The following is a 12,919-nucleotide window of genomic DNA, read 5'->3' on the forward strand; positions in this document are numbered from 1 at the left end:
ACTTATGCATATATGTAACATTTAGTCAGATAACTTCTCCTGTGTGGTAGTGTTTATGCTTTAAAATGCCATGAAATTGTCAATGACTGTAATCAGACATAATCCCAGAGCCGCCTTTTTCCTTTAGTAAAGGACAGCACTTCTGTTCTCTAAGGTTCATTTTTTCAGCTTGTGCACTTTGGGGAGGGAATCATATAGTGGAAAGTTAAGGAACCACTGTGGTTAGCCCAGTGGTTAGCCCAGTGATTTTCCAGCTCTAATCCATGGAACTCTACAAATTGTACGGGGATTCCTCTGTGCTACTGCAGCAGAGTTGGAAAAATGAATGGGCAGGATTGTCATCTCTATTCCCTACTTTAACAAGGGCATCTTTTATCTCTTTTATATTGTACTTCCAAGAAATACTTGAAGAATTTGAAAACTGCTGATCTAGACTTACCCCTGTAAGAAAAATGAAGCCAATTAAGTGACTGGTCTAAAGCCTACGTAACTAGGAACTAGGGATTGGCAGAGTTAAGACTAGAATATACATTATCTGACTCTTAGTCTGAAGCTGTGTCTGCTGTACTTTGGTATAACAGAAGGGCTTTTTATCAGCTTAAAGTTTTTTCATAGGTGACATTTTAATTTTATTATCTATGTAAGGAATAATTATATATCCTAATGGTTTAAATACATTTGTGCCAGTAGATTTGCTCTTTAGTCCTATTTGTAGGCTAAGCACTGTTTTCAAAGCTAAAGGAATTTACTTAGAAAATACAGGGATATCTTCCTATTGTTTCATGGATCGGCAAGTTTTCAAAATAAAAACAAGCAATTTAAATGAAGAGGATAAATCTCTGGTTAAGTGACAGCAGTACTGTCTTTAAGTTCTTTTAGCTCTTTTTCTGTGCTGGTTTTGTGATGATTACAACTTATACTTTGTTATGATTCAACCTTAAAATATTTATAAAAGATTTGGGTATCTTCAAACAGATTCTGATTTTCAAAGTAGACTTTTCTAAAGTTATGGTTGAGCAAGGAGATTTGTTTTTCATTCTAAAGTGTATTTTACCTTTTTTTTTTTTTTTGGAATGTGTACGTGCATCTTGTTGGTAACTTGGAAATTGTCTTCTCTCTGTTAAGTAAGGGAAAAATTAGTGTGTAGTGCATGTCTTAGGATTTATAGTTTTAGTTGGATACTAGGCAGAATGTGAAGGATGCTTGTTGTACCTAGTGTTGGTTCTTTTGAGGTTCCTGAATGTTAAGCTGTTTGCTGTTTCTTTCATCATTTTAAAAGGGTATTATTCCCAAATATTCAAGCTTTGATTTGCACTAGAATGAAGTATTTATTTCCTTAAAGATTTAACGGAGGCTTTGGATGAAGATGCAGACCCCACAAAATCTGCACTGTCTGCAGTTGCAACTTTGGCAGCTGCATGGCCGCAGTTGCACCAGGGTATGTGTAGGTTTTATTTTTTGTTTGCTTTTTTATTTTTATAAAGGTATATTTTACATTGCTGAGGACTTATTGTTTATATTCTAAATGACTATATCATTTTTAACAACTATAGGCTGCAGTTTGAAAAGCTTGGATCTTGATAGCTGCACACTTTCTGAAATCCTCAGACTACACATCTTAGCTTCAGGTGCTGATGTAACATCAGCAAATGCAAAGTACAGGTATCAAAAACGAGGAGGATTTGATGCTACAGATGATGCCTGTATGGAGCTTCGTTTGAGCAACCCCAGTCTAGTGAAGAAACTGTCAAGCACTTCAGTGTATGATTTGACACCAGGTAAACTTTGCAAGTTAGAATTTGTATAATCTGCCTACTTCCTACCCTCTTATCCTCTTACGCCCAAAAAACTTGGTAGCTGATGAGAAAATTTTAGGTGATATTCAGTTTTAAAAGAGAAGGAGAGGGATTTGCCTGGTGACACAGTGGTTAAGAATCCACCTGCCAATGCAGGGGACACGGGTTCGAGCCCTGATCCGGGAAGATCCCACATGCTGCGGAGCAACTAAGCCCGTGCGCCACAACTACTGAGCCCGCGTGCCACAGCTACTGAAGCCTGCATGCCTAGAGCCCATGCTCCACAACAAGAGAAGCCACCCCAATGAGAAGCCCACGCACCGCAACGAAAAGTAGCTTCCACTCGCCGCAACTAGAGAAAGCCTGTGCACAGCAACGAAGACCCAACACAGCCAAAAATAAATAGATAAATTTATTTAAAAAAAAAAAAAAAAGAGAGAAAGCAGTCTTTAAAAAAAAATTGTTGGAATACAGTGATGTAAATTAACTACTGTTGTTATTCATATTAGCTTTAATTATTTATGATTTTTTTCTTTTTCTATTTGGATTTTCTATTACTTTAAAAATTTATGGGGACTTCCCTGGCAGTCCAGTGGTTAGGGCTCCGCGCTGCCACTGCGGGGGGCGTGGGTTCAATCCCTGGTTGGGGACTAGGATCCCACATGCTGCGTGGTGAGGCCAAAAAAAAAAAACCAAACAAATTGTGGTTAGTTTACTACATCTACTAAGTTTAGACGGATAAGTGAGAAGTAGCTAGCTTTCACTTTTACTTATTAGTATATCAGAAATTTAAGCTGTAGCTGCAAAATTCTAATATTCATTTGAGTGTTTGTGCCTCAATTTTACATATGAGGCACAATATGTAAAAATAAGATGAAGTTATTTTTCCCTTTTTCTAAATAAAAAATTATAATGTACAAATATATAGAATTGAATTTAATATGCTTAATAGAACATATAATAAGGGTACCTAATTCCTAAGATTCATATCGTTAAAAAAATTTTTTTTATTGAGATATAGTTGATCTAACATATAATTTTTATAATTTATAGTAGTGTTTTTATGCAGTCTTTTCAGAGTAGCAATTTGCGTATTGCCTTTTTTTGTTTTTAACATGTGGTTATAACTTAGTTTTGATTTGAACTTCATACATGAGCCTGAAAATTAAAACTTGAAAATTAATTCTTTGCAATTAGAAAATTTTTCATGTCTGTTTAATTAGTATATAAGGTAGTCATTAGTATTTGAAATGCCTTGTCTATCACATAACTGTTAATTGGATTCAAAGTTGCTTTTTTTCCATACATGCCATTGGCATGTTTGATCTTAAGAAACTTTTCCCTGGTCTTTATTAAACATTTTCACATTGAGCCACAAATTAAAATTTTTCTTGTCATTGATAATCCAGAAGTTATTTACCAATTTTTGACAGGAGAAAAAATGAAGATACTTCATGCTCTCTGTGGGAAACTACTGACCCTAGTTTCTACTAGGGATTTCATTGAAGATTATGTTGACATATTACGGCAGGCAAAGCAGGAGTTTCGGGAGTTAAAAGCAGAACAACATCGAAAAGAGAGGGAAGAAGCAGCTGCTAGGTAAGAAATAATTATAGTCAGTTGTGCTAATGAAAGCTGTTTATTTCTTTACATCTGAAACCATGTTGGGCTGCAGTGTGGCATTGGCTCACACTGAGAGGTTATGAATAGATTAACTACTTTATGGTTTTGTGATAACATTTGGAGCATTTTCTATAATTTTATGATTAAAGGCAAGATACTAAAAGTTAAAAGTATCAGATAGACTATAATATTTTATTTTAACTTTCAGAATTCGTAAAAGGAAAGAAGAAAAACTTAAGGAGCAAGAACAGAAAATGAAGGAGAAACAAGAAAAACTAAAGGAAGATGAGCAAAGAAATTCAGTTGCAGATATATCTGTTGGGTATGGTTTGAATTACACTGCTTATCTGGATCACATAAAGAACAAAAATCAGCACCTTAAACTCTAAAATGCTTTCAAAAGTTTTAGAAAACATATGATAGTGTCAGCAAGCCTATGAAATTTACATACAGACAGTCCTCAGATATACATGTGTTATGTTTAAAAAGAAAAAAAAAAGCACTTCTAGGGAATCTAGAACTCATTTTCTCATAGAATTAATGTTATAAATTATAATTTCCCAGAAAACTTTCAATAGGCTATTGTTAACCAGTTTCTAGCATTACTAGTAGGATCTCTCCTCTCCACCATCATCATCACAGTTGTACACTGTGTTTACAGAGCTCCTTCAAGCCTTTTGAGGAATAGAGATGAGATTGGAGCTTCTGGTAGAAGGTGTAGGGAGAGGATGTCAGCATCTTAAATAATTTAGTGACTGCCTAATAAGTATTTCATTGCATTTCAGCATATTAGGGATGAAGATTGGCTGTGAAGACAAGCCGGAATTTTTCCCATACTATAGATGGCAAATCATATTCAAATTTAGCAGAAATAATCATTTTTAAATAAAATCTGCCAAGGAAGTTCTAAAAATCTCAGTATTCCAAATTTAGTGTATTGACTTTTGATTATACTTTGATGTAAAAATACCTATTACGTCTTAAGATCATAGGTCACAAACTTGGATCAGTTGTGTTTTATATGGCCATCAGTAATACTTTAAGGAATTTATTTGGATACCTTAAGAAAGTTAATAGATATGACACCTAAAGTACAAGCAACCAAAGAAAACATAGATAGACTTCACCAAATTTGAAAACTTTTGTGCTTCAAAGAACACTATCAAGAAAGTAAAAAAAAGCAACCCAGAGAATGGGACAAAATTTTTGCAAATCATATATCTGATGATGGTCTGACGTCCAGAATATATAAAGAACTCATACAACTCGACAGTAAAAAGGCAGCCCAATTTAAAAAATGGGCAAAGGATTTCAATGGACATTTCTCCAAAGAAGATATACATGAAGCTCATAAAAAGATGCTCAACATCATTAGTCATTAGGGAAACTTATATCAAAACTGCAATGAGATACTACTTCACGCTTACTAGGATGGCTATAATTCAACTGAGGGACAGTAACATACGTTGGTGAGAATATGAAAGAATTAGAACTCTCATACATTGCTCACAGGGATGTGTAAAATGGTGTGGCTGCTTTGGATAAGTTTGGCAGTTTATCAAACAATTTAAACCATATGTTACCATGTGACCAGCAGTTCCACTCCTAGGTATATACCCAAGAGAATTAAGAACATACATTCACTTAAAAATGTATACACGAAAGTTCATAGCAGCGTTATTCTTAATAGCCAAAAAATGGTAACAACCCAAATGTCTATCAGTTGATGAATAGATAAACAAAATGATATATTCCTTCTGTGGTATATCCATATAGCAGAATGTTATTCAGCAATAAAAGGAATGGAATTCTGATACATGCTACAACATGGATGAACATATTACGCTAAGTGAAAGAAGCTAGTCAGTCACAAAAGGCCATGTATTATATGATTCCATTTATAGGAGAAGTCCAGAATAGGCAAATCCATAGCAGAAAGTAAATGAGTGGTTACCAGGGGCATTGGGGGAAGAGGAAATGAAAATGGCTATGTGGTTTTTCTTTTGGGATGGTGAAAATGTTCTGGAATTAGATAGAGGCAATGATTGTATAACTTTGTTAATATTACTAAAAACCACTGAATTGTACACTTTAAAATGGTGATTTTTATGGTATGTGAATTATCTCTCAATTTTTTTTACGTTTTGTAAGCTTTTTCCAATTATATTGAGATGTAATTGACATAAAATATTGTATTCATTTAAGGTGTACAAAACAATGATTTGATAAATGCATACATTGTGAAATGATTACCATAGTTTCATTAATATTCATCACCTCACATAGTTACACATTTTTTTTCCTTGTGATATCTCAAATTATTATTAAAAAGGGAAAATAGGCATGTTACAGATCCCACCACTTCATATTTTTTGTACTCATCTAGCCTCACTTATTTACATTATCTCTCTGGTTCCTGAATACATTTGAGTTTACAAAACTGTCTTTGAATGTAGAACATAAATGGTAGAATTAACTCAGGTTTCATACAACTTTAGTTTTGATTTGGACAATATAGTGGATTAGATAAAACATCCATATTGTGTTCATTCTTCCTACTTATTATATCTGAAGTTTGTCTGCTTTCCTCCTCCACTGTTTGTCTATTTATCTCCTTTATACTCTGAGCCACCATCACCTCCCAGCCAGCTACCTGGACTATTACAGTGACCTCTTTACTGGTCTCCCCTCATCTACTTTCTCTCTCAGATGATTTTCCACATAGCAGCAAAAGTGCCTTCTAATCATGTCATTTCCCTTTTTTAAACTTGTCCACGTTTTTCCCATTGCTTTTTTTTTTTTTTTTTTCCCCATTGCTTTTTGAATGATGCCTTACAAGGCCCAGTATGACCTAGCCCTGCTTTTTCTCATTCATATCTTGAATTACTTCTTTTTTGTTTACACCTTCTCAAAATTATAAGCTCCTTCCTTTTCCTTTGAGCTCAGTGCCTTAGCATGTTGTCCCCTCTGCTAGAAATGAAGATTTCTTCTTACCTGCCGCCTTACCCCTCCCCAGTCTCCATAGTCTCGCAGTTTATATGTCACTTCTTTAAGCAAGCCTCTCTTGATCCCTGAGACTAGATTTGGTTCTCCTGGAAATGCTTTCATAGCATTTTGAACTTCTCCTTTTTTAGTATTTATTAGATATTTTAATTTTACAATGATTTATATAATTATCTGTTTTCTCTGCAAGACTGTAAACTCTGTGTTATCTCGTTCACTACTTCCTAAGCATAATGCCTGGCACTTCATACGCAGGCAATAAATATTTCATGAATGGAATTATATATTCATTAATGAATATAATTTTTGTTTTCATCCTTAAGGGAAGAAGAAAGGGAAGATTTTGATACTAGCACTGAGAGCAAAGAAATAGAGCAAAAGGAACAAGATCAAGACACAGTTACTGAGGATGAAGATGACCCAGGAGCACATAAAAGAAGCAGAAGGGGTAATACAGAATTTCTTTAGGGCATTCTTGCTTGTTTTTAATTGATAAGGCATTTTATTAATTCACTATTCTGAAATATATATTAGATTGCTTCCATTTGAGATTCCAAGGTGTGTTTGTTGAGTTTTCATATTTACTACTTTATATTGACCAAATAGAAATTTTTATTCTATAACATACTCATTCTACATGCATTGAATGCCTCTTAGTTGCTAGAGGTACAAGAGATCAGTAATGCTTGTAATTGGTGTCATATTGCTGGGAATGGATATCTCTGCTGCCGTAAAATAATTTCATAAATTGCTGGATCAAAGGAAATACATTTTTTTGAAAGCTTGGTACAAATTACTTCTGAGGATCTCTAACCGTCTTCATTTGATAACTATTAAGGAGATCCTTAAGTTTATTCTGTGCCTCTAATTTGGATGGTATCTTTTCTTTTTTTGCTTTATTTTCTAAATGGTTATTATAAGTAGACAGAAAATCTCTTGTATCATGGAGGCTGTACTGTCTGATTACAATGTAGTTGATTTAGAAATCCAAAGCAAATAAACCTCATATTTTTAGAGTTTAAAACAAACTTCCAAGTAATGGGTCAAAGGAGAAACCCTAATGGAAATTAGAAAATATTTAAAACCAATTAATACTGCATATTAACACTTGTTGGATACAGTCCCTCTATTTAAAGGAAAGTTTATATAGCTTTAATGCAAATTAGGAAAGAAGAAAGGCAAATTGAGCCTAGGCATTCATTTAAGAAGTTAGAGGTAGAAACTGGAATAATCTCCCCAAATATAAGGAAACAGTAGATATGAGTAGAAATTAATAGAAGATAAAACTGCAATAGAGAAGAACAACAAAGCCAAAAGTTGGTTCTTTGAAAAAGACACAAACTGGATAAACCTTTGTTGAAATTGATTTGGGGGGGGGTGTGGTCACAATAAAAAATTAGGACTAAAAATGGAAGCAACATAACTACAGATGGAGCAGAAATTTAATGATAAGGGGATAACATAACAATTTTATAGCAGTAAATTTGAAAATGGAGGCCAAAAAGGAGCAAAATCCTAGAAAAGTGCAAATTATAAAAATGGATTAAAGAAAAAATTTAAAATGTGAATTGTCCTAAACCATTAAACATCTTGAATTCATATTAAAATCCTTCCTATAAGGAAAACATCAGTCCTAGGCAACTTTATGGTGAATTCTGCCAAATTTTAAAGAAGCAGATAATTCCAACCTTACACAAACTCAGGCAAAAGAAATAGAAAGAAGAAACACTCCCCAACCATTTAAGCAATATGACAATGACTGAAACAAGAGAGAAGTCTAATTCTTCAACACAGCATAAAAGTCCAGGCAGGTCACCAGGAATCCAGGCTCCTTCTGTCTTGTTGGTACTGTCATCCTTAGGGTTTTGCTGCCATCCTCATGTTCCAAAATGATTTATCACCTTGTCTCCATTCTATCTAGTTGGAAGAGGGAAAGAAGAAAAAGAGGCATAACCCAGAGGTTACATATAATGCTTCTGCTCCCACCTCTTTGACCAGTAGTTTCTAATGTAGCCATGTTTACTAGGGAAAGAGGGTCTGGGAAATGTTGTCCTTCTTTTGGATTGCTAGGTGCCTAATAATTAAGGGTTCTGTTACCTTAAAGCAAAGGTTAGTAAACTATAGCCCATTGGCCAAATCTGCCCTGCCCCCTGTTTTAATATTACCCATGAGCTAAAAAGAGTTTTTACAGTTTTAAATAGTTGAAAAAATTTTATGAAGAATGATATTTTGTGATGTGAAAATTACATGAAATTCAGACTCAGTGACCATAAATAAAGTTTTATTGAATATAGCCATGCTCATTCATTTGCATATTGTCTATAGCTGCTTTCATGCTACAGTGGCAGAGTTGAGTAGCTGTGACAAAAACCATATGACCCACACAGCCTAAAATATTTACTAGCTAGCCCTTTACAAAAGTAGTTTGCTAACTCCTGCCTTAGAGGAAGGACTGAATGTATGTTGCAAAATAACTAACAGACTGTGCCCACACTCTCCAGTATGGAGATGGAAGATTTTTGTGTGTCCCTTCATATTTAAGTGTGCCAGTTTCTTATTAACATAGTATATTAGTCTATTCATGCTACCATAACAAAATATTACAGACTGGGTGGCTTAAACAACAAATTTATTTCATCACAGTTCTGGAGGCTGGAAGTACAAGATCAAGGTGCCAGCAGGGTTGATTTCTGATGAGGCCTCTCTCAGCTGGTGATAGCACCTTCTCACTGTGTCCTCACATGACCTTTCCTCTGTGCCCACAAGTGGAGAGGGAGCTCTGGTCTCTCTTCCTTACAGACACCAGTCCTGTCGGATTAGGGCCCTGCCCTTATGATCTCATTTAACCTTAATCACCTCGTTAAAGGCCCTGTCTCCAAATTCAGTCACATTGGGGTTTAGAACTTCAACCTATGAATTGGGGGTATGGGGGGTGGCGCATGCAGTTTAGTCCAAAACGTATAGTAACTTGGGGTAGCTTGTATCGTATTTTTCTAATGAAAATTTAAAGTATGATGATGGTGATCAAAGGTTGTTTCGATTATAGGGAGAAGGGGACAAAATGGATTTAAAGAATGTACAAGGCAAGAAGAGGTCAACTGTGTAACAAGAGAGCCTCTTACTGCTGATGAGGAAGAAGCTTTAAAACAGGAACACCAGCGAAAAGAGAAAGAGCTCTTAGAAAAAATCCAAAGTGCCATAGCATGTACCAATATCTTTCCCTTGGGCCGCGACCGCATGTATAGGCGGTATTGGATTTTCCCTTCTATTCCTGGATTGTTTATTGAAGAGGATTATTCTGGTCTCACTGAAGACATGCTGTTGCCGAGGCCTTCATCATTTCAGGATAATGTACAGTCTCAAGATCCTCAGGTATCCACTAAAACTGGAGATTCTTTGATGTCTGAATCTACCTCCAGCATTGACCAAGGTCCGTGTGATGATTCTGTGCAGCTGCCAAAACCAGTGCATAAGCCAAATCGGTGGTGCTTTTACAGTTCTTGTGAACAGCTGGACCAGCTTATTGAAGCTCTTAATTCTAGAGGACATAGAGAAAGTGCCTTAAAAGAAACTTTGTTGCAAGAGAAATGCAGAATATATGCACAGCTAGCCCGTTTTTCTGAAGAGAAATTTCATTTTTCAGGTAAATTTTCAATGGAACCTATTTCCTTTATTTTTCTTTCCCAATAATCTCTGGCTCAGGATTAAACATTTTTCAAACTATTAGAGCTGTGTTTAAAACAACTTCTCTTTCATTTGGACTATGCTCTCAGTTCCTAAGTTAGGGAAAGTTTGCCAGTTAGAGAAATAAGGTTTTCTAGATTCCACTGGCTTCCGTTTGGATTATGAGAAACACAGCTGACAATGTGAGAAGTTATGTACTCTTCCTGATCTCATTCCTTGACCAGTAGATTGAACACCTGAGGCACTAAGGTTACCATCGGTTTTTGAGATCTAATAGTGAGTGAGGTCACTCACTGAAGGTTTTGGCTGAGGGTCCAGGGACAGGTTCCATTAGTGATCACACCTTTGGAGATGGGCTGCAAGGACAGATCAGGTAGCAGTATTTCTTATTTGATGGCTGGTCTATTGATGACAGATAAGAGAAAGCAGTAAGGCATTTTTAGGTGTAAATTTTAGCAGTAAGGCATTTTTAGGTGAAATTTTCTAGGTAGAGAACTCTTAAATTTAGGGTCATATTATTACCATGACTACTTTAATTCTCTTCAGGATTAAAAACTGTTGATCACAATTCTTTAACAGCTTTAAAGCTGAGATTTTAATTCATAACACTGTACAATTCACCCATTTAAAGCGTACAATTCAGTGGGTTTTTTTGTATATTCTTAGATATGTGCAACCATCACACAGTCAATTTTAGAACATTTTCATCATCTCAGAAAGAAATCCCATACCCTTTAGCTGCCACCCCCGTAGACCTAAGCAACCACAAATCTATTTTCTGTCACTGTAAATTTCCTTGTTTGTATATTTTATGTGACTGGTGTCATATAGTATATGGTCTTTTGTGATTGACTTTCATTTAGCATAATGTTTTCAAGGTTCATTTAAGTTGTACTTCATTCCTTTTTATGGCCAATTAATGTTCATTGTATACTACATTTTATTCATCCATATGTTAGTTGATGGACATTTCTGTTGTTTCCACCTCTTGGCTATTACGGATAATGCTGCTATAAACATTTGTGTACAAATTTTTGCTGACACATGTTTTTATTTCTCTTGGGTATATACCTAAGAGTGAAATTACTGGATCGTATGGTAATTCTGTTTAATCATTTGAGGAACTTCCAGACTGTTTCCTAAAGTGGCTCACCATTTTATTTTGAGGGATAAAATTTCTCCATGTCCCTGTCAACACTTGTTATTATCTGACTTTTTGATTCTAGCCATTCTAGAGGTGTGAAGTGGTATCTCATTGTGGTTTTGATGTGTATTTCCCAAATGACTAATGATCTTGAGCATCTTCTCATGGTCTTATTGGCCATTTGTATATCTTCCTTAAAGAAAAGTGTGTTCAGGGGAATTCCCTGGCGGTCCAGTGGTTAGGACTCAGAGCTTTCGCTGTTGTGGGCCCCTGGTTGGCAAACTAAGATCCCGCGAGCCTCGCAACACAGCCAAAAAAAAAGAAAGAAAGAAAAGTGTGTTCAGATCCTTTGCTCATTTTTTAGTTCTATTCTTTGTCTTTTTATTGAGTTGTAAGAGTTCTTTACATATTCTAGATACAAATCACTTATCAGATAAATGATGTGCAAACATTTTCTCCTTTTTTTTTTTTTCCCCCACACTTGAGGATTTACTGAGTGTTTTTATATCCATTGTCTCACAATCATACAGTCAGATGGGTAACTGTATTTTTTAATGAGAAAATAATAATAAAGATATTTGATAACTATTTCAGACAAACCTCAAACTGATAGCAAACCTACATATAGTCGGGGAAGATCTTCCAATGCATATGATCCATCTCAGATGTCTGCAGAAAGGCAGCTTGAGTTGAGGCTGAGAGATTTTCTTTTGGATATTGAAGACAGAATTTACCAAGGAACATTAGGAGCAATCAAGGTTTGTACCTATTCCCATTTTAAATTTGCCTAATTACCAGAATTTTGGCCATATTTGTTAATTTATTTGATATAGTCAAGGCATGTGTGTTCTGAATAAATACCAGGAAGTGATATATTTTTTATGAAAACTAACTTTATTCCCCTGTATCAAATTGTTTATATATAGATAGAAATCTTTCTTAAATATGCTATATGACTATCTGCTTTCTTAAACAGAATTTAATGAACATAATTGACCTTTTTTAATATTAACTTTTGGTGTTTAAAAAGTATCTGTTTTATGGCATTTTCATCCGAGATGTTGAAATGTGTAAGGATATTTTCTTCTTCCTTGACTAGCTCCTGCCTCCTCTGCTGAGTCTGGTTTGTTTATTGGTTTCTTTGTTACCTTTTTAAAATCTGTAAGTAATTCATGCTTGGTATGTGTGTTCTGTTCATTCCTTTGCTATCATCTGTCACTTTTTTGCTACTGTCAGGTGACCAATCTTAGAATTGTTTATGATTTCACTATATAGAGAGTAAGGTATTAAAGCTTCCATCTATGAATGATATGAATTCCATTTTGGCCACTTAGTAACCTTATTTTTAGATCCCTTTTTGATTCACAATCTGTTCTAGAATATTCATGACTTTTTCATATGTACATTGAACCTCATACTTCTTAGGAACAGTATATGTCATTTTTCAGGGTTAGTAAATTTGGGTTTTGTTACAGGTTACAGACCGAAACGTCTGGAGATCAGCATTAGAAAGTGGGCGGTATGAGCTGTTAAATGAGGAAAACAAGGAAAATGGTATAATTAAAACTGTGAATGAAGATGTAGAGGAGATGGAAATTGATGAGCAAGCAAAGGTCATAGTAAAAGACAGGTACAAAAAGGATTTTCTAAAGTAATCATCACTTTTCCT

General features: G+C 35.1%; 1 protein-coding gene across 8 annotated transcripts in view; it reads left to right on the forward strand.

Moving 5' to 3' along the window:
- BAZ1A (bromodomain adjacent to zinc finger domain 1A) overlaps nt 1-12,919 on the forward strand; it is a 93,539-nt gene that overhangs the window by 58,186 nt on the left and 22,434 nt on the right. For 6 of the 8 annotated variants that reach the window (XM_082452035.1, XM_082452041.1, XM_082452034.1 and 3 more), the window contains 8 exons: nt 1,343-1,438; nt 1,554-1,778; nt 3,230-3,395; nt 3,628-3,741; nt 6,746-6,870; nt 9,469-10,065; nt 11,845-12,008; nt 12,726-12,880. In XM_082452035.1, the coding sequence (XP_082308161.1) occupies nt 1,343-1,438; nt 1,554-1,778; nt 3,230-3,395; nt 3,628-3,741; nt 6,746-6,870; nt 9,469-10,065; nt 11,845-12,008; nt 12,726-12,880 (1,642 nt within the window). The remainder of the gene's footprint in view (nt 1-1,342; nt 1,439-1,553; nt 1,779-3,229; nt 3,396-3,627; nt 3,742-6,745; nt 6,871-9,468; nt 10,066-11,844; nt 12,009-12,725; nt 12,881-12,919) is intronic. The other 2 variants (XM_082452037.1, XM_082452038.1) reach the window with 1 other exon arrangement.

Source organism: Balaenoptera physalus (genome assembly GCF_965194825.1).
Source record: "Balaenoptera physalus genome assembly, chromosome: 2".
NCBI classification, from domain to species: domain Eukaryota; kingdom Metazoa; phylum Chordata; class Mammalia; order Artiodactyla; family Balaenopteridae; genus Balaenoptera; species Balaenoptera physalus.